Below are 11269 nucleotides of genomic sequence, written 5' to 3'. Positions count from 1 at the left end.
GACCAACACGACATACCATATTAATAATTGTGCTCATGATGTTTCAAGCATGATCCAATTGATCAACCAACTCAACATAAATTTATAAATTTTACTTTATTGACGACTAGAGGTGTAAATGAGCTGAGCAGCTCGTGAACTACTCGGTCAAAGTTTGGCTCGAGTTAGGTCAACTTCGAGTCTACCTATTGTTTATTAAACTCGGCTAGACTTGCTTATACCTCTAGTAACTACGACAAGATGTAGGGTTCGAATCATCCCGTAATCTATCTCCCCTACCGGTCTTTAGGATGGGAGTGATATCAAGTTTTAAAGTTAGAATTTTATCAATAATTGTGCTCATCATAATTATTATTATATATGAAAATACCAATGCATGGTGCACCCATAGGTAACCCTAAAGCTACCCACACCCTTATATATACTACTCGCAAGCTTCCCCATTCCTCACAACTCATCAGTCTATTCAAAAACTAAATAAATAAATCTCTCTCTCTCTCTCTCTCTCTTCATCTCTCTCAAATTAAACCCAAAAAACAAAAATTGAAGGATCGAAATCGAATTATTTGAAAGTAGAAGGATGGAGCCAAGCAATTTTCCGGTGGTGGCAAAGAAATTTTGGAGCGTTGTGAGGACTGCTTTGTTAATGTTACGAAAGGGCATAATCTCCAAGACGAAGCTGATGCTCGATATCAACCTCGTACTGAAACGCGGCAAGATCGCCGGAAAAACCGCCATCCACAACCTCATGCTATTCCACCTCTCCTCCTCCTCCTCCACCGCCGCCGCCCTCCGCCGATCTTCATACACCGCCACCCACCCCAACGAGTACGAGTTCAGCTGCAACGACAGCCCCGCCTACCAGCTCCCTTTCTCCCTCCACAAGAAGAGCAAGCACCACCACGCGCCGCCCACCTACGAGGACATTCTGGCGGCCAACGCCGTCGTCAAGGCCCTGGAGATCCTCCACAGCGAAACCGCCTCCCCGGCGCTGCCCGGATTCGGCCGGACCCCGGTGGTGCGGCAGCTCAGGATCACCGACTCGCCGTTCCCCATTAGAGAAGTTGACGAAAACGATCACGTCGACGAGGCGGCGGAGGCCTTCATTTCAAAATTCTACAAAACTTTGCGGCGGCAGAGCGCCGACTAGAATTCATCATACGTATATCATGTCGGTCGTGATTTTGGTTTTGTGGTCGCAGCAGTACGTACGTGTTTTCATGCACATGAACTTGCATGCAATATACCGGTCGGGTCGGGTCTCTGCGCCCGAACATACAACGTGTTACATTGCAGATTGGAAGCTTTGGGCATTTCAAGTTTTGTATGCAATAATATTTGTATGTAGCCTATTATTGTCCAATGTATCTGATTTTTTCTAGCCGATAACACAAAGTTAATAAATAAATAAATATATATTACTGCTCAAATGTTAAAGTCCACAGTTAAAAAAAAAAAAAAGAACTAAGAACAATTACACGCTCATAATAATTAATGAAGTAAATTCGTTTTTTCATTTTGGGATTAATATTGTTAGTGCATCTCAAGAGCGATAAAATATTTTCTTTATAAGTTCCAAAGTAGATGTGTTTTTAGAATTTGAATCGAAATTTTATATTAGGCGGAAATCAAATAAGTTAGGTCTCAAACGAAATCAAACTAACCCAAGGTAGCTAGTTGAACATGATAACATGGAACTTTAATGTAGTAGTTAAAGAATGGAGGGATGTGATTCCACTAATACCCAAAAGCAAGAAAATCTTGAGTGGGGAGGACCTCCATTGTCTACAAAGTGTAAACATTTTACTATTTTAATCAACAACTTTACTTTGTCTTTAATTGTTCTTGACTTTTTAATCAACGAAAATAACCAAACACGACTTTGGTGGTTCTTGCTCTGTTTTTGTTTTTTTTTTTTTTTTTTTTTTTTAATACAAAAATAATTATTGAGGAGTGAAATTGGCAACTATTATCTCATGTTCCTGTGTACTAATCTGAAAATCATTTATAAAAAGTAAATAACATTAAAAAAATTTATATGACGAATTTGACTCAAAAAATATTAGTAATAATCGAACTCGTGACTTTTTAATACAAAAATTATATATATGTATCTACTCATCAGTCACATTTTTCGGGGCATTGGTGGTTGTTTCTTTTTAGGTTGGATTGATTATCTGTCTGGACTGTAGAGCCCTGGTCTCATCTCATCTGCCAAACACACCCCAACAATACAGCGTGGTAGAAATCAGTAGGAATGATTGTGTTTAACTAAAATATTATTATTATTATCCATTAGGGTTTAGTTTTGTAAAATAAATGCATGCATGCGGTTAAGATTGATTGACAATATTATTATTCCTTAAGAGCCACGCAATATCTTTGTCTGTCTATACCAATATTTGTTCTTCTAGGGAAACATTTCTAAATAGAATGAGCCTGCAAGTCGAGTTTGACAATAGCCAATAGGTAGGTAGGTTCGAATTCAAACTAGAAATAGTTATAATAGTTTGAGTTATAAGTTTGGTTGAATTGATTCAAGTTGAGCTTTAGTGAAATTATATATCTGTGTAGGGTTTACTAGTAACGACTCAATTAGTCACGCTTCAAAAAGTGTTAAACTAGTTTAATTTGGTTTGAATTTAAATTTGAATGCACTCAAATCAAGTTTTGACAAAACAGCTTGTAAGTATCTCATGAACGATTTGACTCATTTATACCCTAAATATATCTAACTCACGAAAACTTTTTAGAGCATTTTCACCTTTCTAATACAATTCTTTGATATGGCGATCTCAAAATCTATATAGAAACTCTGAAAACATTTCTAGGTCATTTCTACAAACTAAATCATGTTTTTTTTTTTTTTTTTGATATTTTATCTTGCATTTCGTATTTTATATTTCTCTGTCTTGCATCCCGATTACCTGTGCTACCTAGATTATTGTTGGCAGTCGGCCGAGTTCAAACCCTGTACGATTTGAGACGGGACGTTGTGACTTACCATGAAAGAATATGATTAAATGATTAGTGTTTACCTACTTATAATCAATTAATTTTATGTAAGATATGACAACTGAATAGTCAAAGAACTCCATAAAATCCATAATTATAGTTAAAAAAAGTTTTTTTTTAACAAATGTTTTTAGTGGCATATAATGCTTGGTGAGTTGGTGGTTAAAGATTGAAAATGACTGAAATAAAAAGATTTTGGACATTTGTCAAATTTTCAACATACTTTAACTTTAGGAGTTTAAAAAAGTCAATATAGTTAAAGATGGTGGACCTCCATATATCGTAATTGGCCCTATTGGTAATTCTAGATTGTTCAATTCATTTGAGATTATGTGAATAAAAACATAATAACAAGAATGCATGGTTTTAGTTTAATATATGCTTAAAAATCTTGATTAAATTATGCCAATGATCTTTTGTTTAATTAGTCATTAAAGTTTAAGTTAACATTATAAGTTTAAATTTTTTAGGTGACGATGTCGCACTAGGAAGACCATGTGCAGCAAACTCAAAGATTTCTAAATAGTTTTGGTAATAATCAAACTCATAACTTTTTAGTACGAGAATCGTAGCCATCCATTTGGTCACTTTTACGAGCCACCAAACATATATGCAAATTGTTAAATAATGAATATACAAACATATTACCAGGACTATGTGGTCTAACAATGGTACTCGGGTTGGATTTCTATTTGGAAGGTTGTGAGTTCGAGCCTCAGTGGAGGCGTCCTACAATGTAATAAAGCCAGTAACATTCAAAAAAAAAAAAAGAATACACAAACATATTAGTGACTTTAATTTATAATAATGACCCCAACAATTTATTAGTAAGCAACGATTAATGCAACTGAAAAGTCTAAGCTTCAATTCTTGTGGGCTGCGACGACCCAAATTAACCCTATAGTACTGATAGAGAAATCGAATATCATAAGTTTTTTTTTTTTTTGTTTTTTTTTTTTTTTATTATTTGTGAATTATATTATTAATTACTCCATATTTAGCAATGAATTTAGAAAGGCAAATATATTCTCATGCATATTATTCTTTGATAAGTTCCTTTTGCCGCACATGATTACTTTTGCTCTCTTTGCACCTAAACAAGGAGCGCAGCCATTAGCCATTACTATGAAGTTTGTATTTGAGATATTGCTGATCAATAAGCATGGAAAAAATATGCTTATTTATTTTCTGATTTCTGTTTTTATTTAAATAACACTTATTTTATTGAAAAACATAAGAAAATTAAAATAGAGAACAAAATCTTTACTTTAAACAGGCCGGTACGTATATATTTATATATTATATGCTGGTAAAAATAAATATATTTTTGAATTAGAGAATGAGAATACCTAGCAAAATACAATATCTAAATATTATAAACAACAACTAACTCGATCTTCGATTGAGGGATACTCGAGATCCACTAATATGGGAATTCGTTAGATAGTCATATGAGGACCCTCGAACACCTACCGTCCCTAAAAAAATCTATTTAATTTAATTGGGAATTAGGTTTCAATTAATTAATTAGAAATCAAGGAAATATGGAAATAGATGGATTTGAACCAAAAAGACAAAATAAAGAAAGGCCAAGAAAGCAACAGAGCAGAAGAGAAAAAGAAAGAAAGGAGCAAAGTAGGGTTTTGTGGTGCTCAATTATTGAACTCTTGCATTGGGCCAATCATTTCCTTTTTTTTTTTTTTTTTTTTTTTTTTTTTTTCAATCACTAGGGAAACCAACACTACATCGGTGTGTTAATCTGCACAGCACATAAAATAATAAATTATATTAAGAAGATCATGTGTGACAAGTTTGAAAATTTTAAGAGGGTGTTGATTGATTTAAACTCGTAACTTTTAAATAGGGGAGTCATGCTTCACCAACTCTACCAATTTTTTGAGACTTTTTTTTTTTTTTTTTTTTTTTTTCTCATTGAGATTATATATATATTTCTAGAATTTTTTGAAAATAAGAATGCCAATAAGTCTACAATTCTAACATCATTTTCCACCTTTTATTAAAGAAACTTTATAGACTGCGGGCATACCCTGTCCGGCCCCATCATGCATGCATGCTTTTATGGCCACTGAACAAGTGGAGAATTTAATTAAATCGATCTATAGATAGGTATTAAAGTGATTGAACCAAAAGCTTGAGCCCTTTTGTTAAATTAGATAGAACTGCTGGATCTAGGTAGAGATTCACAACATATATATGGATTCAGGGCGTGCGAATCATACGTACTTCTGTATTGTGCTCAATGCGGTAGAAGACATTAGGCGCTAGGCGGGTGAGTAATAATAATAAGAAAAACACTGCTGTATACACATTACACACACATAAAAAATACTCAGCAGAGTTGACCGAATAAGGCGCCCGCCGAGTTGGCTGATTAAGGAGGTGAGTTTGGCCGACTCGAGTTGGACGCTTAAAGCCGCTAGTTGACCGATTAATGTCCGTTTAAGGATAAAAATCTCCTCAACCTATAGACACATAGATAATAGCCTAAATCGATTTTATATACACTTATTGTGGTTATTGACTTTTTTAAATGAAAGGTCAGATACTACATTGTAATAGAGTTAATAGTACTCAAAAAAAAAATGTATTCGAGTAGTACCCAATATTCCATCATATTTACTGGTTTTTGGGCTTGACTTATAAATTTGTTAGAATGAGCTTTTGGGCTAGCTGGATACCCAATGTTCCACCACATTTATTTATTTTTACATCATTATAAGGACAACATAAAATATTGCTACATTGTGGACCAATTCATTAAAAAAAGGTCAAATGTTTTTGTTGGCACAATTAAGTTTTGTTGTAGATAACCTACTATGAACTATAAGCCCAATTAACACGTGGAAAATATAGTTCTGGCCCATTAAATTTCTCTGTTAATTAAAGCCCAATAAGTTGTGGGCCCAACTATTTTTTTACTTCCAAGCCCACCCATTTTAGCCCAAACATACCAATCAAATCTCCGTTCCGTTAGATGTCTCACAGTAACAGACATTCTGGAATTCCTTTTTTAATTATTTTTTAAATTATTTAGAATCTCATTTTTAATTTCCTGTACGTTTCAATTTACTATTTTACTGATTTCCTCCTATCATTATATTCCTAGAATGCAATTTATAAAAAATAATAATAAAAAAAAACATAAATACACCGTACGTAGGCATTCCTTCCTGTATATATCGTTCCCTGAAAGTAGTGAACTCCTCTCCTTCTCCTTCTCCTTCTCCGTTTGAAATCCTGAGCGATCTCTAATCTTCTTTACTGACGAAACCCTAAATTTTCTGGCAGATACACATTGCGTTTCATATACATATTTCTCGATTCTTGATCGTCACTACTGGGAAGATCACTCCCAAATTTCAGAGTTTTTCTGTTTTCATCGTTTTGTCGTTCTGAATTTTGTTGATAGTAATATCGCATTGCGTATTGTGTGTGTGGGTGTTTGTGTTTGCATTTGTTTTCGTTAAAAATTCTGTCTTTGGTGGCGTCTGCGGGCGGTTGAAGAGTGTTGAGGAGGGAGAGAGTTTCGGTGAATTTGTTGGGGATGGAAATCGGGCGATGAACGATGCCAGTGCAGCGCGGCGGAGTGCGGAGAGGCCGGAGAGTGAATCAGCAGCCGCAGGTGAACGACAACAATAATAATAATAATAATCAGCATCCGATTGAAGAGGCGGGGATTGCCACCAGGACGCGGAGGAGGAGAGCTGCGGCAGCAGCGGCGGCGGCGGCAGCGTTGGTGCCGATTAATGATAACGTAGGCGGTCTCCCACCGGCAGCCGCGGCGGCGGAGGAGCTAGTTGTCGCGGGAAAGGTGGAAGCAATTCCCGCCGTGAACAACAGAGAGGAGGTTGGCGATAAGCTCATGGTTATGAATGATCAAGGTGGCGGTGGCGGTGGCGGTGCCGGGAAGAGCGCCGATAAAGGTCAAGCCGCCGATGATGACGCAAACGCCGCTCCCCTCCCAGAAAAGGTAAGTCTTTCCTTCCAACTCCCATCACTGTTCCCATGATAGCTGCTTAATTTAATTTAAAACAAAACGCCTGAAGAATTTCAAAAACTACAGGTGGCAACTTTCCATTGCGCTTTGATTAACATTATTTTTTGTATATTCTATTTACTAGCGTTACTTCTTCTTTTTGGTCTTCCGCATGAGTATTCTTGTTCTATCCGATGTTGTTGTCGATCACCTGCAATTTATGTTGATGTTTTATATCTCTACATACAACTCTTTCCTCTAATAAACAGATTTCATACTTCTATTTTCTGCAAAATCTGAATCACTTCATATTTATAGTCATTTTGCCATTCTAAAGTATTTCAGGGTACACATATTTTCCTTTTTTATCTTTTAGAGTAGGTGTGGTTCACACAGATATATCATCCACTGAATCTGTATATTATTTGGCAAACTATTCATGTTCATTCATCCCAGGTATATATATATACATAGTAAAACCATTGTTCAGGTTGGGGAGGCATACCAGTGGATGCACTTATGACACCTTTGAATATAATCAAAGCATTTCAGAAATTTGGGACAGCTTAAAACAAATATATGTTTTTGTTGGTACAGGTGCAGGTTGGGGATTCTCCATTGTATCGGCTAGAAAGAAAGCTTGGTAAGGGAGGCTTTGGACAGGTCTATGTTGGTCACCGTATTTCAGGGGGTGTTCTAGGTGAAAGATCGGGCCCTGGAGCGACAGAAGTACCCACCATGTTTCCCTTATTGATCACTTTGACTTTAAGGTTTTGTTTTCCAGAGTTACAAGCTAGTGTTTTTATGTGTTGCTGTGCAGGTGGCCTTGAAATTTGAGCATGTAAACAGTAAAGGATGTAGCTATGGACCGCCTCATGAATGGCAGGTTTACAAGTAAGTTTAATGTGCACTTATGTGTTGTGATGAGTTGGTTGTGTTTATGATGATCCTAGTCTCTTTACTCGTCTCTCATTTATACAGCACTCTTGGGGGCAGTCATGGTGTACCACGAGTGCACTATAAAGGCCGACAAGCTGACTATTATATCATGGTATGTCGTGGATGATGTATAGCCATGTGGATGATGTGTGATCAAGATACACACTTTCATGTTTTTGAATTGTCTATATAAATGGAAGAGCTTTAATTTCTGCAGGTAATGGACATTCTTGGGCCTAGCTTGTGGGATGTATGGAACAATAACTCTCACACGTAAGTATATTTATACTAACGGATGAATATTTCCATCTTCCTTGTGCCATAGAAGTTGCAATATTGAGTTTTCTGTTGTGCAGGATGTCCATTGAAATGGTAGCTTGCATTGCTATAGAAGCTATATCAATACTGGAGAAGATGCACTCTAGGGGGTGAGATTTATTATTGATCACTTCAACTTCAAAATTTGCAAAAGTTGTTTCTCTATAGTCATAATCTTTAAAGAAAATCTAATATGCAAGAATGTTGATAGGTATGTTCATGGGGATGTTAAACCTGAGAACTTTTTGCTAGGACCACCAGGGACTCCTGCTGAGAAGAAATTGTTTTTAGTTGATCTTGGTTTAGGTAACTCCTCATCATGAATTTCTATTTTCCACCCCCTATTCTGCTCTTATTTGCATTTTTGGTGCGTTATTAAGTATTTATCTTGTGGTTTTACAGCAACTAGATGGCGAGATGCCACAAGTGGTCAACATGTTGACTATGATCAGAGACCTGATGTTTTTAGGTTAGCTGATTCTGGCTATATTTAATGGAGAGAATTTTATCTAATTTCTTGGTCTTCATATACTGATGTAAAGTCTTATTTTGTGGGTTTTTGTTATCCTAATCTGTAAGGGGAACTGTTCGATATGCTAGCGTTCATGCTCATTTAGGCCGAACGAGTAGCAGGAGAGACGATTTAGAATCTCTAGCATACACACTGATTTTCCTCCTCCGTGGCCGTCTTCCTTGGCAAGGTTTTCAGGTTCGACTTTTTTAATGCAGTAACAAAGAGTGATTATTATTTTTTAGTTATTCTTGTTCAGGTTTGAGCAACATGATTTTGTTTTTCTTAGGGTGATAACAAGGGGTTTCTTGTTTGCAAAAAGAAGATGGCTACATCTCCAGAAGTTTTATGCTGCTTATGCCCACAACCTTTCAAATTGTTTGTGGAACATGTCGTGAATTTAAAATTTGACGAGGAACCCAACTATGCAAAATATATCTCCCTTTTCGATGGAATTGTTGGGCAAAATCCACTAATCAGGCCAATAAACACAGATGGCGCACAAAAGGTTGCTTATACATCATCAAGTTAGAGTTTTTTTTTTTTTGAACAGACTAAAGATCCATTTCCCGCTTACTAATTTTCATCCTTTTCCATACAAAGCTTATATACCAGGTTGGTCAGAAGAGAGGCCGGTTGACTCTTGAAGATGAAGATGATGAGCAACCAAAGAAGAAGGTACGCATGGGGGTACCTGCTACACAGTGGATCAGTGTTTACAATTCTCACAGGCCTAAAAAACAAAGGTAAACCTTATTCTTCACAACGGGCTTAGTGATTTCGTACCATGTTACTCTGGTACTTCATAGTCTTGCTTAGTTTGCCTCGTATTCTCTGTGATCGAAAGATATGATTGGATAGTGCCTTTGTTCATGAAGGTATCACTACAATGTGTCTGACGCTAGACTTCCCCAACACATAGATAAAGGATACGAAGATGGCCTGTTTATAAGCAGCGTATCATCTGCCACTAATTTGTGGGCGTTAATCTTGGATGCTGCTACTGGCTTTACTCATCAAGTGCACGAACTTTCTCCTTCCTTTCTTCACAAGGTTCGTTCTTCTCATATATCTTTCAAGCGGTTTGTTCATAGAGGATCGATGCTGTTTGAGCAATTCCTCTTGCTATTCTTAACAAATCTTTTATTGGGATATAGGAATGGATCATGGAACAATGGGAAAAGAATTATTACATCACTGCACTTGCTGGATCTACTAACGGGAATTCATTGGTGGTGATGTCAAAAGGTTCTTTTCGGCCTATACTCTGGATTCGTTATTCTGTTTTATTTCTACTTTGCTTGACTTTGTTCGTTTTCATCGCTAGGCACACAGTATTTCCAGCAGTCTTATAAAGTAAGCGATCAATTTCCTTTCAAGTGGATAAACAAGAAGTGGAAAGAAGGGTTTTACATTACCTCCATGGCCACCGCAGGCAGTCAATGGGCAATTGTCATGTCTCGCGGTGCAGGATTTTCCCACCAGGTTTCTGTTCATCGTCTTTTGTCTTTTCTGGGCAATTGTCGTGTTCTTGACTGACTTTGCTTTCGTTTTAGGTCGTGGAATTAGATTTTCTTTATCCCAGCGAAGGAATCCACCGGAGGTGGGATTCTGGATACCGGATAACAGCCACTGCAGCAACGTGGGACCAGGCCGCTTTTGCTCTAAGCATTCCAAGAAGAAAGCCGACTGATGAAACACAAGAAACGCTTCGTACATCTGCCTTCCCAAGTGCTCATGTTAAGGTCCACCGACCATTCTTCCACACCATATCATTCTCAACTATATATCTATCATTCCATGCTGATTGCTCGTGTTGAACCTTGCAGGAGAAATGGGCTAAAAACCTATACATCGCATCCATTTGCTATGGTCGTACGGTTTCATAGATCCACACAAACATCACGAAGAACACACGTTCTATTGATAGCAGAAAGCCTGGCTATTTCACAAGATTGATGCCCGGGCTGAACTGAACAAGTGTTGGTTGGTACAAACTTTAGGCTTTTAGTTGCTTATCTGAGACTCTTTTCAGCAGAGATTTTTGTCTCTCTGCAGTGTGAATAGTCTGTTTTTTTAAAGCCTGTTATCGTATATAGCATGTGAAGATGACAGGTGAAGTAACTGATTTTACTAAATATATATATTCTTCTGAAAATATGCATCATTTGCTTCATGCTTTTCCCCCTTCATTATTCATAAACTAAAGAATTAAGTAAATTCTAAGGTGCAAATTGATATACGCGTTTTTAAAAGTATCAGCATTGATTGGCACTAGAGTTATACTCGGTATAATAGGTATCATTGTTAATCGGAATCAGAATTGTACCCTGTATAATAAGTACCAGTGTCAATTGGCACCGGAACTTTTCTAAAAAAAATAATGCATTTACGGTGTGTTTAGTTTAAGTAATCACATTTTACGATATCCCAATCTCTTAAATTTTAACATTACTCGCAAAAAGAAAAAAAAATGAATTACAAATTCA

The 11269-nt window shown here is 36.8% G+C and overlaps 2 protein-coding genes across 3 annotated transcripts; both read left to right on the top strand.

Annotated features, from left to right (window-relative positions):
* The first annotated feature begins 580 nt into the window (after window positions 1–580).
* On the top strand, window positions 581–1150 carry LOC109187463. Its single transcript, XM_019337651.1, has one exon. The coding sequence runs from the start codon at window positions 581–583 to the stop codon at window positions 1148–1150; it is 570 nt and encodes a 189-aa protein (XP_019193196.1).
* Window positions 1151–6194: 5044 nt separating this feature from the next.
* LOC109188414 (casein kinase 1-like protein HD16) lies at window positions 6195–10938 on the top strand. 2 transcript variants are annotated; one of them, XM_019339080.1, is made up of 16 exons: window positions 6195–7006; window positions 7610–7741; window positions 7833–7906; window positions 7994–8063; window positions 8169–8224; window positions 8308–8379; window positions 8481–8575; window positions 8672–8738; window positions 8849–8978; window positions 9070–9288; window positions 9384–9526; window positions 9659–9833; window positions 9938–10028; window positions 10108–10265; window positions 10337–10519; window positions 10610–10938. In XM_019339080.1, the coding sequence occupies exons 1-16, from the start codon at window positions 6602–6604 to the stop codon at window positions 10667–10669; spliced, it is 2130 nt and encodes a 709-aa protein (XP_019194625.1). In that variant the 5' UTR covers window positions 6195–6601; the 3' UTR covers window positions 10670–10938. The 2 variants fall into 2 exon arrangements, with proteins under 2 accessions (XP_019194625.1, XP_019194624.1); XM_019339079.1 differs by having other exon boundaries at window positions 6197–7006; window positions 10337–10525.
* Window positions 10939–11269: the final 331 nt, after the last annotated feature.

Source organism: Ipomoea nil, unplaced genomic scaffold (assembly GCF_001879475.1).
Source record: "Ipomoea nil cultivar Tokyo-kokei standard unplaced genomic scaffold, Asagao_1.1 scaffold1421, whole genome shotgun sequence".
Lineage (NCBI taxonomy): Eukaryota > Viridiplantae > Streptophyta > Magnoliopsida > Solanales > Convolvulaceae > Ipomoea > Ipomoea nil.
The sequence above is the reverse complement of the archived record's forward strand: the minus strand, read 5'-3'. Positions and strand labels throughout refer to the sequence as shown.

Bases quoted from the DNA above. Each gene is read 5' to 3' on its own strand.
- LOC109187463 (XM_019337651.1), top strand. From the start codon at position 581: ATGGAGCCAAGCAATTTTCCGGTGGTGGCAAAGAAATTTTGGAGCGTT.
- LOC109188414 (XM_019339079.1), top strand. From the start codon at position 6,602: ATGCCAGTGCAGCGCGGCGGAGTGCGGAGAGGCCGGAGAGTGAATCAG. The intron at 7,742-7,832 runs GTACCCACCATG...GTTGCTGTGCAG, and splicing joins CGGGCCCTGGAGCGACAGAA to GTGGCCTTGAAATTTGAGCA. The intron at 8,380-8,480 runs GTGAGATTTATT...GAATGTTGATAG, and splicing joins GAGAAGATGCACTCTAGGGG to GTATGTTCATGGGGATGTTA.